Below are 14,268 nucleotides of genomic sequence, written 5' to 3' on the forward strand. Positions count from 1 at the left end.
CAACATAACTTCAAATGGAAATGACACCATGGAAGATAAATCTAAAAAGACTGTTACAGAATCAGCCGAATTGGCCCAAAAGCATGGCCAACTTATACCAATAATTCTTAATGCAACCTTATGCAATAGCACTGAGAACAAGACACCTGGTGAATGCATAAATAATACAATCCAAGCAGCACATAATACTTCTGAATCTACAATTGAGTTAAATGACATCAAGGATAGAGATGCGGTAATGCAATACGTGAGTGGTAAAAATGACGATGTACCCGTAAAAACTAGAGGACATATCAGGAACAGTCTTAGAAGAAAGAAGCGCTCTTTGAATATTGTATTAGATAATATAAGAAGTAACAGTGCTCCAGAAATACTTCACTACGAAACCAGACATGGGCCCAGAGAGAGAGAACCAATTTTACCCATACATAAACTGACGCAAAATAAAATACTAAGTGCCAATTTAGCAGATTTTAATATTGAAACTTTACACGGACCTCCAGAAAATCTAGAAATAAATAAGAAAGAAAGCTGGAAAGATAATAACCAACTATCGCAAAAATATCCACCTCCAAGAGATGAGAGTGACAATGACAGAGAAAAGGGTGACAATTCAGAAGAAAGGAAACCATTCATTAGTGAAAGAGATGACAATTCAGGGGAAAGGAAACCTTACATTCGTGAAAGAGATGACGACAATTCGGGAGAAAGGAAACCTTACATTCGTGAAAGAGATGATAATTCGGGAGAAAGGAAACCTTACATTCGCGAAAGAGCTGATAATTCGGGAGAAAGAAAACCTTACATTCGTGAAAGAGATGACGACAATTCGGGAGAAAGGAAACCTTACATTAGTGAAAGAGATGATAATTCAGGAGAAAGAAAATCTAATGTCAATGATGCCAGTGACGAGTCTATTGAAACAAACAATGATGAGGGAAGAGAAAAAACACATGATTCACATACACGGTCACCTGATATTAGCATTGAAAGCTTAGAGAGTGAAGATCTGAATTTGCCTTCAAAAGATATCGACAGTAAAGAAAATCAAGAAAGTAATGAAAGTGGCGAGTACAGTAACCGCAACTCAAAGCATGTTGCGGCGCATGCTAGACATATAGAGAATGATAAAGTTAATGACAATTCGAACGAACGTAATTCTCCTTCTCAAGAAAAGAACTCTAAAATTAGTAGAAACGACGACGAATCGAATGAAGATAGTGAAAAACCTAAAGATGAACTCAAGCAACTGACTTTTGATGCCGCAGACAAGACTGTTCCAAAAGACATTCAAGACGTCGATTTAGGTGATTTTAGTTACGAAAGAATACAGGTCGGTAAAGACGGCAAAGTTGAATTAGCAAAAGATATATATGGTAAAGACGATAATGACTCAGAAGAAGAAAAGCCGGTAAATGATAAAATAATAATAAAAGAAACAGAAAATCCTGGGGCTGAATATATTGAGAAGGTAAACAATGATGAGATCAAACCTGTCGTAGAACTAAATACTGAAAGTAATAGTAATGAATATAGTGAAGAAAACGTAGATACTGATATACAAAAACCACAAAAAGTAGAATTAAACTCCGAAAATTCGAGCGTTGAGGACGTATCTGATGCAAAGAAAAATTACAGTGGAGAAAAAAGTGAGAAACAAATTGCACAAAAGGAAAAACAGCAAAATGGTAACGTAAAGCAACAATTCGAGCGCATACCTTTGAATTACAAACATGATAAGAAAACTGAAAATAATAAAAACGATAATGAGACACCAACAGATGACTCGGAAAATGATAAAGACGGAACACTAGATACTTTATTACCGAAAGATCAACATTATGATGAAAAACTTAATTTCAAATTTGACGATGTGAGTATAAAATTACCGGAAATAAAACTTCCCGATGACATTTTGTCATATAATTATGAAAGTTCCCCTTATAAGAAAAGTAATAAGAAAAAACCCAAAAACAAAAACAGATTTTATCACTACAGTGATGAACATAGTGACGAATTTCCCAAAGAAATTTCTATTCCTCAATTTGATGATGATAGAGAGTATTACAAATATGACGACCCTTACGAGAAAAAGCAAGACTACAAAAAGAAATCTGTGCAAAATGACGACGATGACGATGAAGACGTGGATTTGTACGAAAAATTTGTGCGTGAAAGATTTGGGAAACGTGGTTCATTTGAAAAGAGATCTGAAGCACTTAGAAATGAAGTGTTCCGGCCATCAGACCCAAAGTTAAGTGAGACAATTCAGCACATTCTTAAAAAGTCGGCAGCTAATCTTAAACAAGTTGAAAAGAGTGGAGACCCAAAGGCTGGTTACATGTGGACCTTAGAGTACGGTCAAAATTTATAAATTCTTAAAAGTAAACATAGGTCAACAAATTACATAGGTATTTATAAATTAAGTTTTAATTGTAGTCATTAGCATTAGGGACGTTAATAAATACATTGGAAATTTGAATTGTCTTTGTTTTATTTACATCTCTTCCGCCTAGTGCCTACGCCAAATCTTGGGATTAGTTGTCAAGCGGACCCCAGGCTCCCATGAGCCGTGGCAAAATGCCGGGACAACGCGAGGAAGGAGACATCTCTTCCGCCTCTTGTCCATCTTGGGAGCGGCCGATTGCCCCGCTGCACTGCATAGCACGCGAGGAAGATCGAAGGACTTCTATCGTATTTACACAGTATAGGATATCACTGAATGACACCATTCAAAATGACGCGCAGATTTGCCAATTTTAAACTTTAATAGCATGATAGTACGAACCAAAGCACGCGCCTTTCGTGAATGAACCGATCACGTAAGATCAGACAGATCGTGATGTTCCTGTGTAATGTTTTGACTTATAGGTAAGGTAGGTTTGATAAGATGGTAGGTAAGATCGGTTCGTTAGGTTAGGTTAGGTTAGTTAATGGCTGAGATACACGTCATACTCGTGAACGGGTGCTGTTTGTGGAGACCGGTCTGTTTAAGCTTACACGGGGTACATGTTAAAGTATGTAACTTTACTTTTGAGTGGCATTAACGTGAGACACTTCATTCGGTTCTTGTCTGTTTTAATTATTTTATTTTTTGTCTTTTAATTATTTATATAAGAATTGCCTTGGCGACCCTCTACATCTCTAAGGATAATTTAATATCTTTTTTTATAATTTATCTCTGACACTTAGAGACTTATACATCTCTAAAGAATTTTAGTATTTTATGGTTTTATTTTTTTTATCATAGTTTTTTTTGTGTTAATTGACATTTAGAGACAGTATACATCTCTAATAAAGTATTTATTATTTCATCGATTCCATATTTGTAATTGTTTTTTTTTTTTAATTTTTATTATTTGTAAAAATGGACATGTAAAAGTGCCCCTGTGGCCTATTTGCTGAATAAATTATATTAGATATTAGGTTGTAGGCATTGACATAAAATCTAAGGACGGGCCTTACGGGCACTCAGAACGGTGCTAGTTCAGCGGTGTTACTCACGAATTCGAGCCAATCGTTCAGTCTAAAGCGGTGTTACTCGCGACCAGTCGCGCGCGTGATGCGAACTCATAAACCAATCGCGTTGTGGCGTTAGGCTACACGATTGGCTCGAATTAGTGTGCGTGACACCGCTGTACTGGGGGCCTACCGCGAACACCGAAATTCGCAAATTGCGGGGATCTTTCTCTTTTACTCCCATTAAGACATAATTAGAGTGACAGAGAAAAATGCCCGCAATTGACGAACTTCGATTTTCGCGGTAGGCCCCCAGGACTCATTCTTATTGCCCGTAAGGCCCGTCCTTAGATATATGTCAATGCTTGTAAGGTTGTTTTGTTTGCAATTTTTTGAAACGCTTGTAATACGTTCTATATTAACCAAACGTTGCCCTAAAATTCAACTTTTACCCTAAAAACGGCTTTAAATATGTTAATTTGACACTTAACTATGTACATACACACGTAACACCAAGGCCCCCGTTGTCTGTTCTCAATACAAAATTTGATAGTCAAGCCGAAGCCATTTAGGTGGTGGGCAAGCTGTGTATGTGTGCCTGTGGGTTTTAATCAAGTCAAACCGTAAACTGTGACGTCATACGATTTTCAAAGAGCGTTTTGGGCGCGAAAGCATGGGTCAAAGTATATTTTGTTAATTTAACATATTTAAAGCCGTTTTTAGGGTAAAAGTTAAATTTTAGGGCAACGTTTGGTTAATATAGAACGTATTACAAGCGTTTCAAAAAATTTGAAACAACCTTACGACTTGAGTATATAAATTTTTTACTGATAGGGAGGCGAGGTAGCTAAAGGGCGTAATTCAACGGCGCCGTGGAGACCTATCAAAATCGAAAAATAAAATAATTTCGAAAAGAAAAGCTCGTATGATAAAAACCATTTTAGCAGTGGGTTTGGCGTGTACGGTTTTTCAAAAATGTTAAAAAAAACAGTTACTTGGGCATTCTCGAACGCGTCAGATATTCATACTACATATGCCCCAAGTGCCTCTGATGACAACAGTATACTAATCTGCCGGTTTGCGTGGTGGGGGTAGGAATATAAAGTAATCAAAAATGCAAAAAAAAAAAATTACTCGAGCGCGTCAGATTTTCGGAAGGGGTGTTAAGTAGGCCCCAAGGAAGCTCAGTTTAAAAAAACTGACGATTTCGGCGTGACGATAAGTTACGATGAATTTTTGAAAATGCAAAAAAAAAAAGTTTTATTGAAATACTCGAGCGCGTCAGATTTTCATAGGGGAGGTTTATCTCGGTATCCTGAAAGCATATTTTCTTAATCTGACAAAAATGTTGGTGGGTTCTCTTAATCTGACCGAAAAAGGTTTTTTAGTTTCTTTTTTTTTCCTTTCTTTCTTTTTGATAAAACGGGGATTTTAAGAATGACAATAAAGCGATAGATGCAACCAACGTAAATATAGATGAAATGTAGTACGAATTGTATTATTTATTGTATAAAAAATGAAATGATATAAAAATTGTATTATAATTGTATTGTTATGTATGACCTTTACATTTTTGCTCAATACAATTCATCTTCTTCTTCTTCACTGGAACTTTCATATTGTGGCTCCTCATCCACAATTCTTTCCTGCTGAGTGCCTGCAACATCCGTAACAATTATTCCTATTCAGTAATTTTGTTGAGAGAATATTATAGAAGTACAAAAATTTACCTGAATCAAGCGTCTCGTCATTGCTGTCCTCAGTGTCATTCTCGTTCAGTCTGTATTACATGTTTATGGCAAATTCCTCTTTTTTGCTTCAATTCTTCACTTCGTTTTGCTTACGGTACGTCCAAAAAACAATTTGAGGATCAACAGGCTATTAAATAATATACATACATGAAACTGTACATGTTAATAATACTTTTGTATAGAGATACGCGTAACTTTTTCCGAGTCCACGAAATTTGTCGAGAAGCTTTAGAATAAAAAAAAAATTGAGATATAATAAGTCACATAATTTAATCATCGTTATTTCATGTTTCGATAGCTATAAGGTTCGGTATTGGATGCTCAATAAATTTAAAACATTTTGCGTACTGTCACAGCGATGGTTTATTTGCAACTGAACTGGCTTACATAAATAGGCATCGATATATTCGATATTAGTCTTACGGCGACATGCATGTGTGTTTGTGCGTTTATTTGTCTAAAGTGGTCGAAACATGCCGCCTACCAAAAAAAATTTTTTTTTTTTCACTCAGGCATAATCAAAGACGATTACTTTGTTATTTGTTGAAGGCGTCAATTAATATTACAACTAAGTCGCACTAATAGTCACTTACATGCACATGCATGTTGGCTCTTACAAATTTATAAGATAATAAAAGGTAAGAACACATCAAAAGCCCAGCGGAATACATAACCAGCAGCCAAAAAGAACTAATAATTATAATTAGTGAGATTCGTTCAATTCTTATATGAGAAATTACTTAAAATTTCTGTAAAGAAAAGACTCAAGGGCATTTTTGATACATAACACAATACAATCATGCAACAAATAATGCAAAATCACAATTATTGTTCATTAGTATTAACAGGCAGTTCACACAATTTTGACACGGAACGTTTGGTAACATCCCCACGACACCGCACACTATAAACACGAGTCACGCCATCCGGACCTGGGTGCTTGTCTAGCACCCTTCCAAGTGACCATTTTCCTGGTGGAAGTTGATCGTCCTTTATCAGTACAATATCTCCGAGTTCGAATTCACGTTCTCGTTTCAACCACTTTGGCCTTTCTTGAAGACGGGAGAGATATTCATTTTGCCACTTATGCCAGAAGTCTCTAACGAGTTTTTGGGTGAATTGCCACCGTGATAACCTGTTGGTATTGATCTCTCGTAAATCCGGGTTAGGTATTGTAACTGGCGCCTCGCCGATGAGGAAATGTCCAGGCGTGAGAACTTCGACATCGGGGTCGGTGGTATCCACAGGAATCAAAGGCCGACTGTTCAAACACGCTTCAATCTCACATAACGTCGTGCTTAACTCTTCAAAGGTAAGATTGGCGGTGAGTATTCTTTTTAAATGGAACTTTACTGACTTAACGCCGGCCTCCCACAGACCTCCAAAGTTTGGGCTATATGGAGGTATGAAGTGCCATTGCGTTCCATCGTCAGCAAGTATGCTACTTAACCGCTCTGGGAGTTGTAAATTTGATTCTGTCCATGCTATGGTCAAGTCCTTATCGGCGCCGACAAAGTTGCGCCCTTGGTCACTCCATAGGTGCGTGCATCTTCCTCGCCGGGCAACAAAACGCTTGTAGGCTCCTATGAAGGATTCTGAGGTCATATCGCCAACCAGTTCGAGATGAATGCATTTGACGACCATGCAGACAAAGATTGCTATATAGGCCTTATTAGATTTTGCTCCCCTGCCTCTTGACATCAAAACTTGAATTGGCCCAGCAAAATCTACTCCGCTGTGTAAGAATGGTCGGGCTTGCGTAATGCGAACTTTAGGTAGGTCTCCCATAATCTGCGTTCGTGTAATCGCTCTTTGTCTAGCGCAGACAACACATTTGTGAATATATGCTTTAATGGCGTTTTTAACTCTGAGGATCCAGTATTTTGAACGTAGATAGACAAACATTAACGGCATCGTGCCATGCAGAGTTTTCTGGTGAGCATCTGCTATTATTAACAGTGTTAACGCATTCCTACTACTCAGGATAATAGGATGTTTTCTTTCTTCAGGAATGTCAGCATTCCTAAGTCTTCCGCCTACCCTGAGAACATTTTTCTCATCAAGGTAAGGATTCAACCCTTTTATTGTGCTTTCCCTTTTTACATCCTTGCCTTTCATTAGGTTGTCTAGCTCCGCACCAAACTCTCTTCTTTGTACTATTTTTACACATCTTATTAAAGCATTTTCTAGTTCTGTAGTTGTTAATTCCTTTTGTATATTTTCAGGGGTCTTCTTACTGTTAAGGAATCGCAAGCTATAAACAATCGTCTTCAAAAGCTCTGACAATGTATCAAACTCTTCAAATTTAATTCCAGGCTCTTCACTTTCTATATTCACGTTTACTTGTATATTTCTCTTTCTTTCTAATTCTGTTTCTTTTATTTCAGGTCTTCTATATGGAATGTCGTCAGTCTGCAGCCACTTCGGGCCTTTCCACCATTTTTGATCTTGTGCTAGTAGTTGAAGGGTTGTCCCTCTACTCGCGATGTCTGCTGGGTTATCTTCAGAGGCAACATGGTACCACCTTTGATTGCCAATGTTGTCTAATATCTCGACGACTCGATTGCAAACAAATACGTTCCACCTTCCAGGGTCACCTAATAGCCATGATAGCACTACGGAAGAATCTGTCCAGGCATATAAGTGAGTATCGGGTATTCTCATTGCTTCTTTTACTTGTTTGAGTAGTCTAGAGAGGAGTACCGCAGCACACAGTTCCAGTTTTGGAAGAGAGACTGGTTTCACAGGTGCGACGCGTGTTTTGGCAGCAATTATTCCAGTTCGTATTTCTCCTTCTGTCTCAACTCTGAGGTAAGTTACAGCTCCATATGCTTTTGTGGATGCATCACAAAACCCGTGCACGGAAACTGCTTGCAAGTTACTTTGAGTCGTATATAACCATCGCTCTACTTCGATGTCGCAGAGGTAATCAAAACTTTGACGTAAGTTTATCCATTTTTGCTTAAAATCAGCACTGACCTCCTCATCCCAGCTAATACCTTGAAGCCATAACTGTTGCAGTAAACTTTTAGCTGGTAGAATTGCAGGAGCCAACCACCCAAGAGGATCAAATAGTCTTTGTACTTGAGCGAGTATGTTTCGTTTGGTTACAATTTCAGGAATGTCGGGTAGCTCTAATGTATATTGAAAGGTGTCGTTGCCCACATTCCAGGATAGTCCTAATGCTTGAATCGTTCCATCTAATTTGATATCCATCTTAACTCGCGAGCTTCGTTGCGACGCTTCAATTTGCTCCAAGAACTCTCGTTCGTTTGATGTCCATTTTTGTAAGTGAAAACCTCCTCGTTGTAGTATGCTCTTTACTTCCCGTGCTGTGGTTATGGCCTCGTCTACGGTGTCATTCCCTGATATCAAATCATCCATATAGAAGTCCTCCTTAATGACTCGTGCCGCATTAGGTTGGTCCTTGCCTTCATCCATAGCTATCTGATGAAGCATCTTGACGGCTAAATAAGGGGCCGATGCTGTTCCAAAGGTAACTCGAAGCAGGCGATAATCTTTAACTTCTTCTTTTGGATTATTACGCCATAGAAGTCTTTGATAGTTGGTGTCAGCTTTGGTTACCAGTATTTGACGGTACATTTTCTCCACATCGGCTACATAGCATACCTTTCTCATCCTCCAACGCATGATAATGTTTCGCAAGTCTTCTTGTAGCTGGGGTCCGACTAATAAATCATCGTTTAATGATTTGTTATTGGAACCCTTGGCTGACGCGTCAAATACAATTCTATATTTCGTTGTCTCTTTTTCCTCTCTAATTATAGCATGATGAGATAGATAGACAGCTGGATCTTCTATTTCCTCTTCTGGAACTTCTTCCATATGGTTCATGGCTAGGTACTCCTCAAGCACTCTGGTATATTCAGTTTTCAACGGAGGCATCCTATCGAAACGTGATTCTAACTGCTTAAGTCGTTTCATAGCTATGCTTCTGGTATCACCTTGTGTTGCTTGAGGCTGTTTATTTCTCATAGGTAGCTTCACAATATACCTCCCATCTTCAGTTCTGGAGTGAAGGGTTTCGTATATTTCTTCACAGAGTCTTTCGTCTGCTGTATATGCTCGTTTAAAAGGTGCTTCTAACTCCCACATGTTTTTCACCATATTATCCAGGTCTAACTGATGATGCATTGCTATTACATCATCTTGAGAGTTTGATTCATCAATTTCTCCGAAGATAATCCAACCCAGGCTAGTAAGTTGAGCAATCGGCTTTCCTGGTGGACCTTTGATTAGTTTTTCCTTTAAGATTCGTGAGTACACTTTCACTCCTAGAAGCAAATCTATTCTTCCAGGTTTGTTAAATGTGGGATCTGCTAGAGGGAGATCTTTCAAATGCGCCCAATCACCGGATTCTTCATTTATAGGTACCCTTTTGGATGGCAGCACCTTTGTCACTCGCGTAGGCATGACATACATCTTTACATTGAGGTTGAATTTATTTTCATATCGTGAAAGAACATCTAATCGGACGGTATGATTAACCCTTGTATTTGTGTCGCCAACGCCTGTAATTCTCCCTCTAATATACTCCCTCTTCACTTTAAATAGTTGAGCTGCCCTTTCAGTGATAAACGTCGCTTGTGATCCTTTATCCACCAACGCTCGCAGCAGGATCACCCTTCCAGTCGTATCTCGTACCGGTACTATAGCCGTAGCCAATAGCCCAGCTGATTCATCTGCTGCAAAATTGGCTGCAATATCTTCTAACCTTTCATCGTCGTTTTGGCTCCCGTCGTCGACTTCTTCCATTTTGGCATGTGCAGAAACGTCAGTTGTCTTATTCTCTTCAGCTGCTGGCGTCGCTCCTCGATAGCTACTTTGATGGAGGAGTGAATGGTGTCGACGATGGCAGACCTCGCAGGATACATTTAGTTTACAGAACAGCACTGAGTGCCCTGGTAGAAGACAATTATAGCACAATTTTTGATTCTTAGCAAATTCGCTTCTTTCGCTGGGATCCAATTTTCCAAATTGCTTGCAATGGCATAAGGCATGAGCATCTTGACAGAAAAGACAATTTTTTTCGGATGTAGCACTGGCGTGAAATGATCGTTCTTTAACAGTTTTGGCTTGCGACGACGCTGCAGACGTTAATTCCAATGTATGTATTTTATTCTCCAAAAAGTGAAACAATTCATTTATCGTAGGCAGATCCCCAGTCTCTTGCAGGCTCACGTGCTCTTCCCATTGTTTGTGGCTCTCTGGGTCCAATTTTTGAGTCGCTAAGAATATAAGCAAGGGGTCCCAAGCATCAGTGTTAATCGACAGACCTTTAAAGCTGTGAAGGCACTCTTTCATATTATCAACTAATGTTTTCAATAGGCTAGGAGATTGACTCAACATTTTTTTTGACGAAAACAGCCTTTTGAGAATTGCATTGACCACAAGACGTTTATGACTGTAACGTTTCTTCAATGTATCCCAAGCGGGTCTGTAATTTTTCTCCACGACCTTATAATGCTTCAAGGTTGTGCTGGCTTCTCCGATTAAACAAGACTTTAGGTAGTAAAACCGCTGCACGTCACTCAATGACTGGTTGTTGTGAATTATTGATGTAAAAATATCTTCAAATGCCTGCCATTCTTCATAAAGACCAGAAAATTTCGGTAATTCTAAACGAGGTAATTTCACATCCATTACTGTCTTAATATCTCCAGAAACTGATGAAGTATTCATGGGCGTGCCAGCCGGTGTAGGTGTGTTAAAGTCCAACAGGTCCTGAAGCGTAGTTTTTAGATTCAAGTATTTTTCTTCACATTTATCGTAATAATTCTCAACGAAGTATAACAGAGATTGCCTTTGTTCCGTAGTTGATATTTTTAGTAACTCGGAATGTAATTGCTTGAATGATGACCAATACTCGTCAATATATTGCATGCGCACCTTTACGTAACCAAGGGTTAGCCTCTCCTTGGGGCATTTTTTGTAATTAATTTCCGCTTTCTTGATACTGTTATATATGTCTTCTAATTGCACCGAAACTTCGTCTATTGATGGTGTAGCCATGTCGATTAACAACAAATAACGTTATAAGTCCCAAAACAACAAAGTTATTCACTTTTATAACTCACGACGATAATAATTTCACCGCCGCATAGCTGAGAATATTAATGTTTTTAAGTAAACAACTGCACTTCGCACTCGATCCAGGTATCGCCGCGCTCGCCGACCGGTGATTATCTTATTATTCTTTCGATTCGCATCCGGTTCGATTATGGACCATGTTTCGATAGCTATAAGGTTCGGTATTGGATGCTCAATAAATTTAAAACATTTTGCGTACTGTCACAGCGATGGTTTATTTGCAACTGAACTGGCTTACATAAATAGGCATCGATATATTCGATATTAGTCTTACGGCGACATGCATGTGTGTTTGTGCGTTTATTTGTCTAAAGTGGTCGAAACATTTCATATCAATTTTTTTTAACACCCTCAGTTTTCGAGATATACTCAAAAAACCGGGAGTTTGAGTTTTTATGATGCTTCAAGTCAAAAAGTTTTAACTTTGGACAAAAATGTAAAGAGACCTTTTTTGTGTAAAATAAAATTACCTTTTTTGTTTATTTCGTTCGCGACATATATGCCGCAACGCGTTTTTCGGAAGACGAAATGGCTCCTCCACACTTCCGATCATGCGGAAACCGGCAGATTTTGTATTTTTAGTAAGTTTTAGATTATATTTTTCAAAATAAAAAAATAAAAAATCGCGAGAATCGAGAATGCCGGATTAAGGTTTTTTTTTACAAGTTCGCGACCCTATAACTCGGCGGCGTCAAGGCTTATCGTCAGATTAGTTAAATTTAGTCTTAAAACACTAAAATCAACCCCCAATATCTTAATCTGACGCGCTCGAGTATTTCAGACTATCGATTTTTTTTTACTAATCTGATCGTCTATTCTAGGCGCGCGTCACTACATATAGAGCTAAATACTTTACAAGGTTGTTCTATTAGGTCTAAGGTATCTCTCATATCTTAAACTGCCACGCTCGAGTATTACCGAAAATTCCCGTATTCCCTTCCTATGAGAACATTGAGAACAGACAAAGGGGGGGCCTACTGCGAAAACAGAAAATGATCTTTCTCTTTTACTCTTACAAAGACGCAATTGGTCTGTGAGAATGACAGAGAAAAATGCCCGCAATTGACGAACTTCGATTTTCGCGGTTATAGCCCAGTGTCAAACCGAGAGTTGTGATGTGACATCATTAGAATCTTCAATGCCGTTTCGACTATGGTCACGTGACGTGTGTTAAAAGATATTTTAAATTCAATATTTACAAAAATATGCTCATTAGAGGTCCTTTAGTGGAGTGGAGTTTAACATGTTCTTATAATCGATAAGAATCTATTGGGATACAATTCTGCCCTAAGATTTGTAGATGGAAACAACCCTATTGCCCGAAGGGCAATCTGTCCAGGGGGCCTACCGCGAAAATTACGGGGATCTTTCTCTTTTACTCTCACTAAGACGTAATTAGAGTGACAGAGAAAAATGCCCGCAATTGACGAATTACGATTTTCCCGGTAGCCGCCCAGATATATTATAGGACCTCCGTTATGGAACGAGACAAAGATTTTCACGTTTCACGATATGCCTAAGAATTTCATGATCTGCCGGATATTACGGTCGTCCACCGACATATAGATAACGAGGGCTTACCGCAAACCATATATCTCATTAGTTCGTCTTTTTCTTCTCTCTCGCTCGAATGCAGATATAAAGTTTGGCATACCAATTTGTCCGTAAAATGTAGGCGCAATAGTTCGACCTTCGCGCCTTTTCTACTGACAAAGTTAGTTTACCAGACTATAAAGACTTTCTTTACTATTTTTGCGATAACCGTCCTGTCTTGCGTTTTTAAACAGGGGCCGGATAGTTTTTGTAGCATTGCTCAAATGTCACTGTCACTATGAGTTTCGTTTAGCGAATTAAAATAACCTCAAAAGCTCCAGTCGAATATAAGAATTAGCTATTTAATTTCATTTGAACGTTAACTATCAACTTTATAGAACTTTGAACCAATTTTTGCATCATAATGACTGAGGAAATACAAAAAAAACTTCAGAAGGAGGTGGAGATGATCACCAGCGTCCAAAAAGAATATCATAAGGCGGTTGCACAGAAACAACAATTAGACAGTCAGTTAAATGAAAATAAAGCAGTCAAGGAAGAACTGATGTTGCTTAAGAAGGATGCTGAAGTCTACAAGTTAATCGGACCAGTATTAGTCAAGCAGGATTTGGAAGAAGCGAAACAGAATGTCGCAAAACGAATGGAGTTTATTACAAAGGAGATCAAGAGAACTGACGGTCACATTTCAGCACTGGAGAACAAGCAGGAAGCACTCCAGGAGAATGTAAATAAATTGAGAAACGATATGGGGAAACTCAAAGTCAAAGCTTGATGAATTAACCTATAAGTAATGCTATTTCTCTACTCTCCTCTAATATTACGCACTGCAAATGTATTTTATATCGAAATATATGCTTAGTATTAACAGTTATTTCCTGGAGTTTTTGATTATTAGTTTGGGGTATCCTCTTCCCACCCCATCCCTAATACACCATATAGCAATGTCCCATTTTATGCATGGGGGCAATATCAAATAGTAGTCTTAACACATTCACTGCCAGACAAAAAACGTCGCACTACCCCAGAAACTGGTGGTCTATAGCTGCGTACAAAACAACCCGCCCAGCGGGTTGTCCGGCATCTGAACAAAGTTCACGAGCGCCCACCAGGTAGGTTCCTGGCAGTGAATGTGTTAATTTTATTAGGGCTTGGTTAACCCTTCAGGTGGCATCAGAAACCAGTATTTTTTGTATGGGAACAAAAACGGTAGTTTTTCGTTCTTGGTTAACTATTTCATTTCTAATTGGTCAATCTAATAATATGAAGGTGTTACACAACCAAGTCCTACATTTAGAGTATAAAATAAAATGAAATATATGGTTATTTCGAAGTTTTTGCAAAAAACCTGTTCTGATCCCTGGGCATTTCTACATCATAAGCTCCGTTCTCCATT

General features: G+C 38.5%; 2 protein-coding genes across 2 annotated transcripts; one reads left to right on the forward strand and one right to left on the reverse strand.

The window, feature by feature from the left end:
- Window positions 1-5,555: 5,555 nt before the first annotated feature.
- On the reverse strand, window positions 5,556-11,643 carry LOC133515953 (uncharacterized). Its single transcript, XM_061848604.1, has one exon. It carries the CDS (start codon window positions 11,241-11,243, stop codon window positions 6,036-6,038), a length of 5,208 nt encoding a protein of 1,735 aa, XP_061704588.1. The 5' UTR covers window positions 11,244-11,643; the 3' UTR covers window positions 5,556-6,035.
- A 1,499-nt stretch (window positions 11,644-13,142) lies between these two features.
- On the forward strand, window positions 13,143-13,746 carry LOC133515929 (prefoldin subunit 6). The gene has a single exon (XM_061848573.1). The coding sequence runs from the start codon at window positions 13,279-13,281 to the stop codon at window positions 13,645-13,647; it is 369 nt and encodes a 122-aa protein (XP_061704557.1). The 5' UTR covers window positions 13,143-13,278; the 3' UTR covers window positions 13,648-13,746.
- The last annotated feature ends 522 nt before the right edge of the window (window positions 13,747-14,268 follow it).

The sequence above is a fragment of the Cydia pomonella genome, chromosome 3, assembly GCF_033807575.1.
Source record: "Cydia pomonella isolate Wapato2018A chromosome 3, ilCydPomo1, whole genome shotgun sequence".
Lineage (NCBI taxonomy): Eukaryota > Metazoa > Arthropoda > Insecta > Lepidoptera > Tortricidae > Cydia > Cydia pomonella.

Bases quoted from the DNA above. Each gene is read 5' to 3' on its own strand.
- LOC133515953 (XM_061848604.1), bottom strand. From the start codon at position 11,243: ATGGCTACACCATCAATAGACGAAGTTTCGGTGCAATTAGAAGACATA.
- LOC133515929 (XM_061848573.1), top strand. From the start codon at position 13,279: ATGACTGAGGAAATACAAAAAAAACTTCAGAAGGAGGTGGAGATGATC.